Source organism: Prinia subflava, chromosome 15, assembly GCF_021018805.1.
Source record: "Prinia subflava isolate CZ2003 ecotype Zambia chromosome 15, Cam_Psub_1.2, whole genome shotgun sequence".
Taxonomy (NCBI): domain Eukaryota; kingdom Metazoa; phylum Chordata; class Aves; order Passeriformes; family Cisticolidae; genus Prinia; species Prinia subflava.
The window spans coordinates 14833669-14851115 of NC_086261.1; the positions used below are offsets into that span (position 1 = coordinate 14833669).

The 17447-nt window shown below is 38.0% G+C and overlaps 1 protein-coding gene across 1 annotated transcript in view; it reads right to left on the reverse strand.

Annotated features, from left to right (window-relative positions):
- ETFA (electron transfer flavoprotein subunit alpha) overlaps window positions 1-17447 on the reverse strand; it is a 29393-nt gene that overhangs the window by 10995 nt on the left and 951 nt on the right. The window contains exons 2-9 of the mRNA XM_063412475.1: window positions 12321-12470; window positions 10494-10575; window positions 10308-10390; window positions 8729-8828; window positions 7427-7537; window positions 6202-6303; window positions 5340-5408; window positions 4263-4345 (exon numbers count right to left, since the gene is read on the reverse strand). Coding sequence (XP_063268545.1) covers window positions 4263-4345; window positions 5340-5408; window positions 6202-6303; window positions 7427-7537; window positions 8729-8828; window positions 10308-10390; window positions 10494-10575; window positions 12321-12470 — 780 coding nt within the window. The remainder of the gene's footprint in view (window positions 1-4262; window positions 4346-5339; window positions 5409-6201; window positions 6304-7426; window positions 7538-8728; window positions 8829-10307; window positions 10391-10493; window positions 10576-12320; window positions 12471-17447) is intronic.

Consider the following 17447-nt stretch of genomic DNA (forward strand, 5'->3'; position numbering starts at 1 on the left):
GACCCCAACACCTCCTGCCAGCCTCAACTGCAGAGGTCACAGACCCCAGGAAAGGTTCAGAGCAGTTGCTTTCCTTTTCTCACAAGTCTGAGAGTTTATTTTTTGGTTGAATATCAGACAAATTGCACAAATTCCTAAGAAAGATTACACACTGCTTTGCATGTTAGAAATGTTGCTAATTATGCCTTGGGTAAGGAAAGCTAATACTGAACTAATAAATGAAACATTCATGTTCCATTTACAAAAGTTTTAAATAACTGAAAAAAACACTTTTTACTTTCTTTCTTTCTTCCTTCTCCACATCTGTTTTCTTCTTGTTTCTTTCTTTGTTTGTGAACATGAGAGAAAGAACTGGGAAGATTTTTACTGTGGAAACTAACACCCCTGACTATTTGAAATTTCTTATCTAAAATAGCAGTTATGCTGGAGTAATGGTAGTAGGCTTGATTTCTGTAGGGAATTTAGTATTTTCTAACTGGATATACTAAACTAATATTTAGTAGTAGGCACTCATAGGAAGGATATTTTTATGCAAAACCAGCTAATTTGAACATTCTTACAAGGGCTTTTTCCTTAAACAGAAACTACCTACAGTACTTAACCTGAGAATCAAATTTCATTTTTCTGCAGAACACCTGCATATAAGAAATAGTGGGAAAAGCTGGCTTCTAATTGTAAAAAAGATGCTAAAATGGTTGTCACTGATTAAAGAGACTGAACATACTAAATTGCTTTCTTTAATTAGGAAGAAAATATTTTATATTTTAATATATCCACTTATGTCTAAAAATTTCCTTCCTTCCATCTCATCAAATAATACAAATCAGCCTTCTCTTTCATAAGACGGAATGTTCAAATAGGAGCTGCAATCACCTGAAATCAAGAGGTTAAAAAAAGGTACTAACAGAAACAAAAATAATGCACTGGATATTTCAGCAACTGGACTAAAGCTGTACAAAAGAAAAATTGCCAAAGATTCAGTCAAAACCCAACAATATGCATGAACACCAACATGAACAAAACCTTGCAGTTTAACAGTCCAAGGCTACTTTGGAAGAGGAGATGTGCTGCACAGAGGCTGGGCTCAAACAGACCCAAGGTGAAACCTGTGCTCTTTAATTAGCTGCATTCTCCCATCACTTCAGTCAAATGGCCTGCAGTTGTCCTTGAGTGGCAGTGTGTTTGTGTATCAATACCTCAGCATTTGGAACGCTCTGTGCCTGTGAGGTTCTTGGGTGCTGTGATGCCCTGTATGGGCTGCACTCTTTAAAACTGAAGCCAGTCACACAATTATGAAGGATCACTGACCAAAACTACCCTTCCTTCCCCAAATCCACAACTGAAGGTACAGGGGAAGAAATAAGCAGCCCTTTTAGACCCTTATCTTATTACCCAGCAAAGAGCACAAACACACCCCAGCAGTCACACAGAAAAAGCAGGAGAAGCACCTCCCCTCTTCCTGAACTTGTAACTAACCCTTGTCCCTCTGTAGTCTCCAACTGACCCAATTCCAGAGTCCTGGAAAACAATGCATTCCAATCCTCCACTGAGACTGGCCAGACACTATTAATAGAAGTGTAAGAGCACACACTGAGATACTTTCCCATCAGAAGCCAACAGCTGCACAGGAGAGCAAGCATGGCTCCGACTCCCAGAGTTTCTTGTATCTGAGACGTTCCCCCTGCTTAAAACCCACACACCTAGAGGGCACACACCATGTCAGCTCAAAACTGAACACAAAATTCAGGTCTCAGCTGCTCTACCTGACCAGTATTCAAACGTGCTTTGCAATTCTCCAGATAGAACATCACAAGCTCTCCCTGAACTAATACCAAGCATGTCTCATACAGGGAGAAAGCAGCATCTTCTGAGAACTGCTAAAATAGCCAGTGTCATCTTGACCTGACCAAAAAAGCTCAGTTCTTCTTCAAGTCAGCTCTATTTTCCACTGCAGAGAATAATTTTCTAGCTGAAGTACCAAAAAGATAGTGAAGTAGAATTAGAAATGTTAAATTAAGAATTTGCAGCTTTCAACTGCTTCATATTTAAGATGCCTATCCAGCACACTGAAAATTAAAACCTCTAGTCAACAATTCTGTGGGCTTAGTATCAGTTCAACTTGCACTTTCATTACAATTAACATTTAATATTTTCTATATTTCTAAGGCACTGAATGCTCTCCTTGCATTTATTTTAAGATCCAGACTAAATATGTGGAATTTGAAAGAAGAGGCATATGATTTCCAGTGCTCTGCACAACTCACTATTTAATAAACACTCGTTAAGAAGTGAGATGAGAGAAAAATGCATCCGCCTGCAGACAAATAGATGGAGCACCATGCAATTGTGCTAGTTCAGATCATTTATCACACTGGAGTTTACCAATCATTCATCAGTCCTGACTAAAGGCTATTTAACAATCCCCTAGAAGAGGACAATGACGACATTGATGTGATCCTATGATGTGGCTTTATGTTCTTATGATTCTCACAAGTTGCTGTGGGCCATCTGTCTCAAAATACAGCATTGTATCATCATCAAAAACCAGCCTTTTTTGTTTCAATGTAATTGTTTATATGCCCTTGACTCTGGAAAGAATGTTCATTGTTGAGCCTTAACACACAAACCAGAGCTGAGCTGTCTTCAAATTAATATTCTCCACCTCATTAACAGATATTTGGGTAGGGAAGAACTAAGGATGGTTAGTCTCATCTCATGCCCTTTCAAAATACACACTTAAATGACACAGCTTATACCCTGGTAAGCACAAAGAGTTGAGGCTGCATTTATAACCCACAGAACCTCCCAATTTCCTTCCATAGCAGAGGTTACTATCACTGCTATCAAGATTTTGGAATGACCTTAGTCTTATCAGTAGGTCTGCTTCTCAGAAGGAGTGTTTTGTAGCAGTTGGTTATCATATAGATTTACAGGTTTAAACACTAGCATGCCTGGAAATAGCTCCACTCAGCCCCAGAGGGTTCTCATCAGATGGCTTCTGATGAGGACTTCAAAAAAAGTAGCAAACATCCCTATCCACAACTCAAGACAGAAGAAATCAGAAGCATGAAACATCTTGCTCAAGAAAATCCAGCAGAGTTGACAACAGAATCACAAGTTCCTGTCTTTGACATCCAAGTATTACTCTATCCTGCTGGATGTATTACTAGAAAAATAATGGTCATGGTTTGAATTTCTTAAATTTGCAGCAATGGCAAAGGCAAAACGTTCCAGGATCCTATCAAGGCTTTGAACATGCACAGCTTTTTAGTACTAGTTAAAGTGTTATGGTTTGGTAAATGCAGCAATTGAAATATGATGAGTTTCTCTACTAAGTTTCAGCTCACCTCTCCCTTCTGGTCTCATTAAGCCATGAACAAGTAAATTGCCCTTTGGTGCCTTCTGTTGCCATACACAAAGAGCTGCTTACTGAGAGGCCAGACCTTTGCTCACTGTGGGCTCAGTGTACCCCACAGATCATCACATCTCAGCAGTGAGGTGAGCTACGTGTGCACCTTCCTATTTCCAAACACTCAAATGTGCTTTATCAGCCTGCAGCTTTCCTTGTATGTCCTCAGGTCATAAAGAACAATGAAAGAAGTCTCAGACTTCTGCACAACAGAAAGCTCCACACAGACACAAAAAGACACAGAAATCAGTTCCCTGTGATACTGGGATGCAGAAATAGCAGAAAAAGATATGCAGCATGTTATTGCCCAATATTAAGCCATTCAGAGTATGTTCTTCTTGGTATTCCACTCTATAGCAGTCAATCTGTAGATTATTCCTATCTTAAATTTCTTGCACTTTCACTTATAAAAAGTTTGCTTTGACTGCAATAATCCAGTAACAGTTACTAAAAGTTTTTTTAATATCATCACCTGAAAAAAACCAGAACACACAATTGCTAGAGATCAAGCCCCAGATTGATATTATTTTGAGTTTATGTCAGTAATGACATCTTTTAGCATACCAATGCCAGCTGCTAGGAAGCTAAAAATGGTTCAGGCAACTATGAAAAAATGCAGCATGCAAGCCCCCCACAAAGCTGTGTCAGAACACATCCCACTGACCCAAAGCAGAGATTTCCACCCCAGCTTGCTGCTGTCACTTTGTAAATGCACCATCAAGTGACAATATCACAGTGATATCTCTGTTAGGCCCGGTATTAGGACTCAGCTCATCTCTAAGTGCTTGCTCTGAAGGAAAATGCATGCTAGAGACCATCCCAGTTCCATGATGAGAGATATTCCCATACTCACTGGTGCTACTATTTTGCCCGTCTGTCCAACTTGCATGTCATTAGGAACAAAGCCAGCATCAACAGCTGCACGGGAAGCTCCAACTAGTTGAAAGAAAATATTTTCAGTGTTTTCTTTTAAAATACTTGCGAGCCAAATTTGTATCACCATAAAAGCCCATGCATTTTACTGAAGAGTCCCACAGTCTAAGGGCACGTATTTAAAAACTTCCCTCTTAAAAGCTCTTATGGTAATCCCTCTCTATACCACTAGCTAAAAACTTCCAAATACTAAGTGCTAATGCACTTCATGAGCAACAGGAAATCCCTACTCCCAGCACCAAAGGGCCATATATTTAAAACCGCGGATTTCAATCTGGCATATTTCCATGATTTTTTCTTGTTGCTTTGTCAAAAGAAGATTTTCCCATAAATGCCTTCCCAAAATGTTCCTTCAAGTCTGAATGGAACACATGTGCCATCTTGTATTGCTGTGAATCTCAAAAGTCAGGCATGGTAAAGAAAAATATCAAAGTAAACGTGAAAATGCCATATGGACATTTAGTTAGCAAAAAAACTAACCTAAAAACTAAGCCAATAAAACTATAAATGTGAATGCTAAAATTAATAGAGTTAAAACATTAAAGCAAGCAGTTTCTCCTTTTTTCCCAACCTTTACACAAAACACTTTGCCGAAACATTGTATATGGTTGATTTTCGCCTGTTAATACAAAAGCACAGCAAAAGGACAGAGCCACTCAAACTACAACAATGTGAGTGGGATTCTGTAAAGGAGCAGTGGAAAAGGATGCATGCAGAAAGTATCAACTCATCAAAATGACCTATGACAACTTCACGTTTCGTTTGCAAGCCCCTGTTCTGCAGACTTGAGAAGCACAAAGAATATTACAGGTTAGTATTTTGCTTCATACACAGGCATTTAAGTATAGTTGGCAAAACTTTATCTATTACTGAACTAAGAGCATTTTAACCATTTAATAGAGACATGAAAATAAAATACTTAAGATTAATTCTGGTTTTAATGTGACCTGTTTAAATATAATAAACAGGGTTAAAAAAAGGAGGAAAACAAGTTTACCTGCAGCATGCAATTGATCCGCAAGGTCATACAACAGTTTAAAATTTTCACTGCTCTTCAAGCCCCTCCCTTAAAAATAAAGAACAAAAAAAGATCAAGAAAGAAGAACATGTTTTAAGATTTTTTTTGCCTGTGTAAACTTTCTGTATGACTATTAACATTTGCAAAGACTCAAAGATATGCTTGCACAGGGTGTTTTTGGATACATTACTAACCAGTATTTAATATTTGGAGATTTAGCTTTTGTCTTTGCCATTAATATTTCATATGTATAAACCAACACCACTCTGTATTGTTTACTTCCTGCACACAGCACCATCAAGGTCATTCTCCAAAACCAGGGAAACAGCATTTTTTAAACTAATTTGTGCTCCCTCTGCTGGTTTCAGGAACAAAACACTGGAGTGGGATTAGTAAGAAATCACTTTGGCTGCAGGCATACACTAAAAATCACAGTCCATCACTTGATATCTAAGGAGCAGAATACAATCAATACAGGCTTAAAATCGTTAAGGTCATTACATAATAATGTTCGGACTGACTGAAATGATCAGCAGTAATTTTAGACATGATAAATTTCCATCTAAAAACCACTTCATATTGCTAAATCTTAAAGAGGCTCACCAAATATGACAATGTTCTTACAAAGCCTCCCAGCATATGCTAAGCTCAAAATATACAAATTATACAAATACAAAATATACATGTTGGGTGCTTCCCCAGAGGCCCCCATGGAGTATTTCAGAATTACATGGTAATTTCTTTTTTTTTTGCTGTATCGCATTACAGTGTTCTGATATGATTTACCAAGAGGTACCATTATTTCAGTGCAACACCAGGCAGTTCTCACTCGATCACTCACCCCCTGAGACAACCACTTTTGCACTGGTGAGCTCCGGCCGGTCGCTCTTTGTCAGCTTCTGCTCAATCCATTCCGAGATGCCGACGGGCGGTGGAGGGGTCACTGCGTTCACCAGACGAGCCAAACACCCACCAGCAAAACAAGAAAGCATGTGTGTTCAACTGAAATCTGAGCTTGAGCTTCACTCAAATTCCATTCTATAACCAATTCTGCCGCAAGCTTTTGAGGAGACTCAGCAGTTGCTCCTGTCTCTGTGTAACAAGCTTCGTTCGCCGGTTGCGTTTAGGGAACCTGCAGTACAAACTGCACTAAAAGGAATTCTGCTGCCCAAGTTACACACTGCACCAACCCAGCGTAGGAAGTGTGAGCCTTGCTATCACAGACAGACAAAACCAGGCAATGCACCGGCGGTGCAATACACAACTCCAGGAACGTCTGACTTCTGCCACCCACACACGTTGGGAAATGCAGGATGGTTCAGAGGCACGTTCTAAGCCACAAAACAAAAGGCCCACAGTGAAAAACAGCAGAGCTCACCAAAAGTGGAACAGAGTACCCAGAGTAGTTGTGAAGTCTCCACCTGTGGACATTCTCCAAGTCTGACTGGACACAGTCCTGGGCAACCTGCTCCATGGGGCTGGACTAGATGGTCTCTAGAGATCCCTTCCAACCTCAACTACTTTGTCATTCCTCAATTATCAGAGCTACACTGGCTTCATTAAATTGTAAATTAAACTGATATAGTTAAAACTGATCTAAAACAACAACTGGGTGTTCTCAAATCAATCTAAACTGGCACTAATCTAGCTTGATGATGTAATGACCTATCTCAATTGCAATATGATTAAACCAAAACTGCGGAGGGCCAAACACTTCTATTTTTGCTCAGTCTTGTTTTGAAAATCAATCTGGTTATTCAAACAGCTGTAACTTGTCCTTACTTAAAGTTTCAAGACTGCAGTGACAGAACTTTAGGCAATGAGTGGAACAAGCATGGATTTCAGCACAGATAATCTCCATTTCTGGTCAAAAAAAGGAAGTAACTGTGCAGATAATCCATATCTGCTCCTACCAGACATCACTAAAAAGTACAGGCACCTGTAATTATAAAGCTAACATTATGACAATCAGTTTGCTTTGACAAATACTTCTACAAAACATCACCATGCAGTGAGCAAAACTAACTCTATTAAATAAAACAACAGCATCCAGAACAAATACTCACACTTTTCTACACTGGCACTACCACCACTCACTGGTGCAGCCTCAAATGAAGTTCCCCGTACAGTAAACACTTTGATTGCTTCATCACACTGCACAGTGCAAATAATATTTCCTAAAAAAGTCACATTAAAATTTAAAGATTATTAGACATACTGTGCTTTAAAAAAAAAATAAAATTAAATTAATATCAAAATCACATTAGCAGCTGTACTAGAATATGCAGCATCCACCAACATACTTCCCAAAATTGCAGTTTTAGATGACTAAAACTTAGCACTTAATAAAGAGATTACAGATACTTTAATTTACATCTTAGCCCTGTGTTTCTAAAGTACGAATACAAATCCTCTATTTTAAAAGGATATGAAGCATTCAAATAATCTCTTATGAATGAGTTTTTAAATTTCAGAAGGGATGAAAAAAATAACTTTGAAAATGCCATTCTTACACATAAAGAATGTTTATAATTCAAAGTAGATCTTTTATCCTGTTGCATGAATTCATCAGAATTGAAGACAATGAGGCCTCCCCCAACTATCTGTGGGACTGTTTCTCTCTATAATATGATACAATACTTCACACTGGAGGCTGCAACAAAAAGAAAAAACACTGCAACATTTTACTAAACAAACTATTCATAAACAAAGTCATCTTGAAACTGTGAATTACTGGGAAGCAACTTAAAGAGCAGCACAAAACCATATTCTGGTACCATAACTCAAAATGTAATACCCTGCTGGTACATGTGGTACAATCTTTACAGTAAAATTAAGAAACACAAGCTAATGAGCTCATATCTAAAATAAAACACAGTGTCAGCCAAGCATTAGAGAAACAAGACTGAAAAAATAATTACAAATTAAGGTAATTAAATATTATAAATAATTTGTACAATGTCTTCGTAATTAGCAAATATAACCATGTGGTATCTTAAATCAGGACTAATGCTAGTCTTATTAAATAAAGCTGGGCAATTAACCTGATGTCTTATGCTTTCCAAAATCTGATCAGAAGGGCATGAACAAACACAGTACATGGAAAGGATGTGACCAAATTCTGTTCCTTAAGGTGACAGACTTGGGTCTGACATGCTTCTGCCAAGGCCCTTGGAATTACTTGCTTTCTCACACAGGGAACATCATGTCCATCCCCAAGCTTCATTTCTTTATTAATCACAGCAACTGAGATTGTAAAGTGAAAATTTCTATCATATTCCAAGGTTTTAACAACAGGATCATGTAGAAAATTAGCAGTACTGGATTCTTCATTGGACAAATACCACACAGCTTTTGTGATTACCCACCTGCATAGATAGTTCTCACAAAAGTATCCGGGGACTTAATTTCAATGATGTCAGAAACAGGGGCAACATCGAGTTTGCCAGCCACTCTGGGAATAAGATTCTAGAAGTTAGAGATGAAAAGTTAGCAAAGAAAATGCTAAATAAAATGCATATGGTCAGTAAAAGAATACTGCTGACCCAATTTTACCTTCATACAATTCTGTCTCTAAGATATATAGACCTAAGATTTTTGAAGGGCTGCTCATGCAGCTTTAGCAGCCAAATAAAACCCCATTACTGTAATAATATTAGACATTTTATGAGGCTTACTCTAAGTAAACTCTTAATTCAGTATCTTAAATCAGGAGACTTATTTGCTTCAAGTATTCTAAAACTGAATATAGATGCCATTTACTCAGAAAATTGACAGTTATGGATTGCTGAGCTCTTGGCACTTCAAGGAAAAAGAAAAGGTGCATCTGGAAGTTAGATGCCAGAAATGACAGGAAAAAATCCTGCACTATTTTCTCCAAAGAAAAAAAAAAATTAAATTTAATATTAAGTATATATTCTCTTGCTCCAAAATTTACTCTAGAAAATTACTTAGCACCTTTAGGAGCAGAAAGAAGGATAAAAAGAGCAGCAGAAATGATGAAGAAATCAATGATAAGATGATTGCTTGCTTTTTGCCTGCCTCCTAATCTGGTACAACAAAAAAGGGCGCAGTTCTGAAATCTTTACTCACATGAAGCACTCAAAAATGGCAGTGTAAGCTTTAAAGCAAAAGCCATTATCTCCTACTATGACACTGCAGTTCAAAAAAAATGACAAAACCCTCAGGCTTAAGGTGTGTTAAGGTTTCTCTTAGCAAACACACAAGCACACGGATTGCTCTTGACTGAAGTGGAACAGGCAGACACGACCGAAGGCCAATGTCAGTACTCGTCCTACAGCAGCAAGATTTCTAAAGGATCCTTCCTCTCTAATTTAGCTGCACCACAATGTTGCCCAGATTCTTAGTACTGAGGCTCTCCATGTACTTATAAACACATTCCTTAAAAAAAAGTTCTGAAAAATTAAATACCATGAAGTTTCTTTTCATTAGAAACCATTCTAAGTCCCTGGCTGGGACTTAGAGCTGTGTTATTTATATATGTTTACAGACATTTCAACGTACATGACTCATATCACAGATGCAAATCCCACTCAAAAAAAATGTTTGCTTCCAATACATCCACGCACTTTCATTTCAACATGCAAATAACAGATTTTTCATCTCAATTTGCTGTGCTTTTCCTTACAATTTTCATGCTTTCAGATCACGTAATCTGGTTTGCCTTATTGTACATTTTACCTTGTGCCCACAGAATTGGCTGGTTACCACAGAATATTTCTTCCACACTATTTTTTTTCACATCAGCTCATAAAAGAACTCAAACATGAATCATGAAATCTAATGACCTCTTAAGCAAACTACTGTAAATGCAGATGCAAAACTGTCCATAGCCTATCCCTTTCAGGCCTTTGATTCACACTCTTACATACAGCAGTGTCTGTCTTTTTACTACAAGAACTTTTTGATGCTCTTTGATCTACTTACCTTCCCAAAGGCAGATGCTCCAGCACAAATGTGGGTGTAATTAAATTTTTTATGAGTTTCCACAATCAAGGGAGTCAGCTCCTCTGAGAATAAAAACATATTGCTCAGAATTTACAACTATCTTCTTTTCAATCACAAATACAAATACACAAATTTATTTTGTCAATAGGTAAGAACAATTCTCACCTGCTAGAAATCCCTTGTACGCATCATGCTGAGCCACGAGAACTTTTGCAACACCCTGCACTTTGCTGACTTCTGATGCTACCTGTGATTACAAGTGAATTATTAGTAGTTTGTTTTTTAACAGGCACCACGAACATATAACAAGGCAGTCCCCACTGCAAATAGGTCACAGCCTACAGATTAGTAAAACCAGAACCAAAAGTACATTTATTTCAAAATCAGAACAAACCTGAATGGAATAAATTGCACATCTTCTGATCTCCAGCATAGTGCCTTACGGGATAATGAAAATGAATTTGTGAGTAAGAGAACTACGGAGCAAATCCAGCTGAGGAAAACTTGCCTCCTGCACGCAGGGCTCCACACGATCCCAGCATTTCCTACAGCAGCTGACAACAATCACACTTGAGGATTATTGCTCAGTATTCCAATATAATCACCAAGAAACCAATTCTACTTTCTTTTAGATCAGTCAGATCTACCATACAAATAAATACAAATGTACAACGCTGCTATGATTTTTGTACAAATTCTAGGAGCAACCCTTTGTCTGCATCTGACTTTTTGCCCACTGAAGCAATGTGTATTTTCAATTTATATTTATGCATTTTTTTTGTTTGAATTGGCACAAGTGAAGTTTAAATGATAAAAGGGTTACTACAGATCAGAGAGAAGGAGGACTGACAGTGAGATCTGGAGACCACATGCATCATCCAAGAACCAGCGTAGTTTTACTGAGTTTGATGAGTATCAGTTTACCCTCAGAAATTAACAAAAGGAAATAAGGAAAAAAATCCTAATAGCTGCTGCAGAATATCTGTTTGAGTCACTGGCTCTTAAATAAAAGTCTTGAAACCTTCATTTTTCATAAAATACTTTTCCCCACCATAACATAGAGACTCCATATATTTAGCATTAAAACAAACATTTGTAATAATTTTTCTCCTATGCAAGTACATAGAATAAGGAAAATTAAAGACACACATCAGGCAATTATTTATTTTTTTCTCTTTCATTTTCTTGATTTAGATAAATATTTGCTTCATCTCCACATCAAACACCTGAATAGCTACCAAGGTTTCTCCACCTATTTGTGAATAAGCTGCCTTAAGTATGCCTTCTTCATGAGGTACTACATGTTGCTTTCAAAATAACAGTTCATAAACAATATGTAAATATTAGGCACAGCTTTTTGTACTTTTACTGCTCACACAAGACCAAGTCATGCTGGAATAAAAGTGCCACTAATGTACTATCTACACTGTCTCTAGAATTGGCACATAAAAATTACACTAAAAATACAAAGCTAACATACAAGGAACTTTTTACATACATGAGCTGTGTGATAAAGTCAAGAAGCAGGAATTTCAGAATTTCAGGTTGTAAACACTCTCTACACAACTAGTGATTGGTTAGTAAAAGCAACTTGCTCAAAAGCCCAATTTGTCACCGTTGTTTCACTTCTGCTAGTTTCCATTTAAACAAGCACAAGCTTCTTTCCAAACTCTTAGCAATGCAATATTTGTCATTTAAACTTTCCAGAGATGTGTCTTGTTTTAAAAGTTAATTGTCCTTTAGTCCTATAAAAATTTGCTTGCTCAAGCATGTAACAACCGTTATTGATACCGTCCCCTGTGAAATGAAATCTATATCTGTATTTTCTCTTTAGAAGAGAAGCAATTCCAAGTGCAGGACTTTTCTGGCAGATTAGTAACTCCTGGCAAGGTTTCTCCTCACTACAGATTATTTTTCAGGCTGCCCAAGATGCTGCCAAGTGTTGTTTCACTGCACTCTTTATTTCATTGGTATGCAAAGAGCATTTCCTACCTTGTCACAGCTGGTTCCAGCCACCAAACAAGCAACCTCCCCTCCCAGGCTCTTTGCCGCAGTGATGGCGTTGAGGGTGATGGGTGTGAGCGACTCATTGTCGTGTTCTGCCACCACCAAGGTGCTCTGACACCGCCGCAGCACCGACGCCTGCAAAGGAACAGAGACACAGCAGTTGGAAACTTAGCACTGAAGTAAGAAACTGCTCCTCTGAGCATCCAGGGCTTTACAGAATTTCATTAATGATACAAATCGTAAAACACTGCTGTCAAACAAAACAGGCTCATTCCAGATAATTTTTATTAAGTAATGAGAATACGTAAGGTGATACAGAAAAAGAAAAGACAAACCTGCTTGACTTCAGCTTGTCTGTAACATGCTGTTCTTAAACTGAAACTCCACAGGAAAATACTGAACAACATTAAGAAAAACTTTTTAGCACATTACATTCAAGCCCAGTTGATCAATTTAAGCAAGTACCTTAAAGAGTGAGGATTAGACAAGCAGGAGTAGGACACAAGCAAATCAAGAGTTGCAAATAAATATTTACTTGGTTTTCTAGGGTGGTTCTCTGGCAGTGTTTTATTATAAGTTTGAAATAAAATCTAGCTACAGAAATTACTTTTATATTTAGATAGATAGATAGATAGATAGATAGATAGATAGATAGATAGATAGATAGATAGATAGATAGATAGAGGCAAAATTTTATGCTGGATGAAAATTAAGCAGCAGGGGCTCACAGCCTAAAAACACACTAGGAGAAATCTTTATAGGCATCAGGTTCATTTTTCCCTCTTTTCCTTTAAAACATTTAAGCACTTAGTCTACCACCATGATTTAATGGTCCTTAAATAACAATTTTGACCAATTCACCATCCATACACAAACTTGAACTTCTAAAGCAAAAATGAAAGAAACAAAAAAGATTGAAAAAAAAGGAAAAAAACCCCAAACCAAAATATTCTAAATTCCTCTCTAGTATCCAGCTGTATGTGTGAAAAGCATTATTCCTAGACTAATACTAGCATAGGGAAAACATTTTGCATGGGAACAGGAATGTTGTCCCTCAAGTGTTTGTTTGCCCTACATAAAGCCCAACTGAAGACTCGATTTATGATCAGTATAGGATGGAGCACATGGAAAACCAAGTAAATTCATCAGTATAACCAAGGAACAAATACTAACACAACGCTGAAGATGCACAGCCAAAACCTACTTTTTTAAACTTACATTCCAACCCCATCTCCCCTCATACCAAATATGCACTTGTACAACTTCAAATAAAAAAGTTTCAGAAAATATGAGACGCTGAAGTTTGCATCTGGATTCAACCCCACAAAGCCTACCAACATACTGGATTTCAGACACAGAAAGCCAATCCCAAGGACTTCCCTGAAGCTAATCACTGTGCACAAATACAAGTACAAGGTCAAGTTTTTGCAGAATCTGGATCACAATTTGTCCTTTTGATTAAAACAACAAGGATTCTTGTAGAAGCACTCTGCATTTAATCTCTTATGCTTAAGCTTACTTGCTGTGATTAAGTATTCTAACCTGCTTTGAAACCAATTGCCAGAAACAAAACATTTGCTGCCACTACAGATCAGACGCTGTATTTTTGACTCTTTCGTACATCATTTGCAATAAAAGTTATGAAATTTTAGTCACCATTTGAAGAATAAATCCATGCCTTTGTGGCAAAAAGCCCAGTCTCCAATGACTTACAGTTGTGTCACAGGGTAAAGTGGACCATACTCCTGGAAAATCCTCAAGTTTTCAGATTTCCAAAGGGAGACACATGCATTTTAAACACACACTTATTTCTGCCTGTATTATCATTTTTTCCCTAAATAAGAACTGCACAACCACCATCATTCTGTCAAACTATTCTAAAATAAACTGATATTTTTTTTTATCCAAAATGAATACAAGCAATAGAAGTTGCTTAAGCATTAATCAGGTATTATTTCTAAACCAATAATCCCACATTTTACATTTGTGGGGATACACACAATATGCACACCAAAAGGTCACTCCATGGATGATATTTCTGAACATAAAGACAAGACAAGATTCAAAATAAATTTAAAGTCACATTGTATATTATGGGTAAAAATCTAGATGACAAAGGAGATTTCTATGTGAGTCTGAATTTTATATACTATGACATATTAAATAATTTTCTCAATAAACAAAACCAAACCAAACTGACTTTTGTTTGTTATAATGAAGAATCTGCACTAAAAGCAGAGGGTAATTCATCCAGTCATATGGTCCTGAAAACTAAGAACCTGCAATGAGTCAGTGATAGGACAGGTAGTTATTTTGATGAAGTTACTGTCCAGCTGCACATGTGGGAGAACAGCCCATTACTCCACTGACATAATTTCTGCACTTGAGCAGGATGTCAACTTTGAAGCCTAAATAAAATAGGAAGGTAGAGAATAAACCTAACCAGCTGGCAGCAAGGAAAGAAAGGACAAGAAATAAGACACACAGATCAATCAAACTATTGAAAACAACGCCTTAAGAAGGAACAGCACTCAGTGCTTGTGCCACAGAAGGTTTCTGGTGAAAACCAAGAAAATCTGGAAAATCAGGCTACCCACAGAAATCACCTCCAGATAAACATCCCACCAACCTGGGCAACTGAGGAGCTTCTGCAGCATGACAACAGGTAATGACATGCCAGCAACAGGGCAGCAGAACTGGGAAGATGATTTTCCTCAGGTTTAGGTACAAATCACAGACAGACACCTATGTTTCCTCTGCAGCAGAGATATTTGCACTTCCTCTCTGGTGGAAACTCTGGACAGTGACTCAGTTTATACCAAAAGTAACATCTGTGAATGAAAACCACTCAAAATTTCTAACTTCCCCTTCCCTCTCCAGTATTTACGGTAGAACAAACTCTGATTTCCAGATGTGTAAAAGTTGCTAAGATTAACTCAGATGTGCAGTATTGACCAATTAAGCCACTTGGATAATAGCCACGGATTCACTGAACTGATTGACTCAGGTTTCCCCAAAGCACCATTTTACTCCCCACCGAGAAACTCATCAGTATTTTCCAACCAGAGCACAAAAAATGCAAGTACAACAGCTGGATTTCCAGGCAAAATACTGAATATTGGTCACTGCTACTGTCCCAGCAAAACATCAGCAATCTGGGCACAACCAGTGCGCGTGCACAGGTAAAGCTAACACCACACACACCCAAGGCACCCCCTGAATTTGCACAGGTGATCTGCTCTTCACACAACACCACTGCAAACTGAGCAGCTGTTGGTCTTTCAGCACACAGACAGGCCACCTGAACAGCACACATACCCAGCACCTCTTAAATACAGATTTACTGCTTGTACCTAAAAACAGTGTGATCAAACAGTGGAAAACCCAGAGGGAAGTGTTGTAAATCTCTGCTTGCTGCTGGGTGATTGGTGTGCAGCATCTGTGGCCTCTGCTGGCAGCAGTGGTGGCTAGCTGCCTGCAGCCGGCCCCAGGAACACCCATTGAACAACACCGGAATTAGGAAATCAGCTCTAACTGAAACATGTGGCAGGCACAGCTACACAAAATGGGCCAGCCAAAAAGTTCTTAAAGAAGTGCAAGAGATGCAGCAGGTGAATTTTACGTAGCCCCATGCTCCAAATATGCATCAATAAGAAACAGAGTGCTAGAAACTTCACCTGGGAAAATTAAGTTTGTCTCCCTTTAGAAGAGCCACTGGAAATTACAATACCAAAACAGACATTCACCAGAGCACCAAACAACTGGACCTACAAAGGTATCTCTAGAGCTGATTTTCTTAGCTGTAAAAGCAAACTGGCCAGAAGCTAAAATTTTAAAACTACTTATTAGGAATTCTGGATCTCATGGAGAACCATTAACACTGGGCAAAGTTCCCAAGAAGGAACTCCAGGAACTAGGAATTGGTGTATTACTAAAGATAAGAGCTACATAACCATCTAAACAACAAAGCAATGCTTAATTCTAGTAAGACAGTCTTGTAGCTGTAAAACTTTAACTAAATATAGTAAACTCAGGGAGAGAAGGGAACTCTACCAATAAAGCATATACTTCTAGAACCTCTCTAAAGATCTGGTACAAAAGGGGTCTAACAGAGCTCTATAACTCCAGGAAACACTAATTAGAAAAACAACATTAAAGGCACCTGGATGAAAAAGGAGCTATAACTGCAGCAAAGAATGACAATAAAAAATAAAACTGCTTTGCAAAAAGAATTTTGCAATCATAATAAAGACTTAGCATTACAAAGGGACCGAAGAAGCAAGAGAAAGATGTAATACACAATAAATTTTTCCAAACACATCCCTTGCAAACCGTTAACAAAAATCAACAAAGCTATTTTGAAATACAGACAACACTGAGTGTATTTCAACACAGTGAACTCCCTAAATGGTTTATTTCCACCTCTGCACCAACTTTTTGTGTGCTTGCAGTCTCGTTTCTCCTCAGTACTCCCATCTTTAAGTTATACAAAAGTCCAACTTTCCTTCCTGCTCATACTTCACAGGTTCCTCTCATCTTCTTTCTCTCTAGACTCCACTCACTCTTGAACTCTACCTGGCAGCAGGGCTACACTTTGCACTTTTCAAAAAGTGAAACAAACCGTGAGTTTGTTTCACTTCTGTCACAGACTACATTGTTACACATACACTGAAGATGCACACAATGTTTTACTGGCTTTATTACATAAAGTTACTAGTTTAGATGTGTATGGCTGAAAAGCAAGGAGCTGAACTCACATATCCAGGCCATGAAACTGAATTGTGTAGTGAGCATGTGAGTAAAGTACTATTTACATAGCAGTACCATATGATCATCAAGACCTTTGCTCTACAAAGCCTGCAGCCTGAGACAACTGAGACATGCCCATGATTATAACAGTTAGAATTTTCTGATTAATTCAATTGTATCTGACCTAGTCTATCTTTGCTCATGTTTTAAGAGATTTTTGTCACCTGAGACCATTTAACATATGCATAACTACTCTTTTAGAGCTTTGCTGAACTGTAATGCCTGTAAAAGCCTTGAAGAGCTCAAAAAGAAATTTGTGTGATTTAAAGTTGTTTCCAAGGGCTATTTACACAGAGTTCTAGT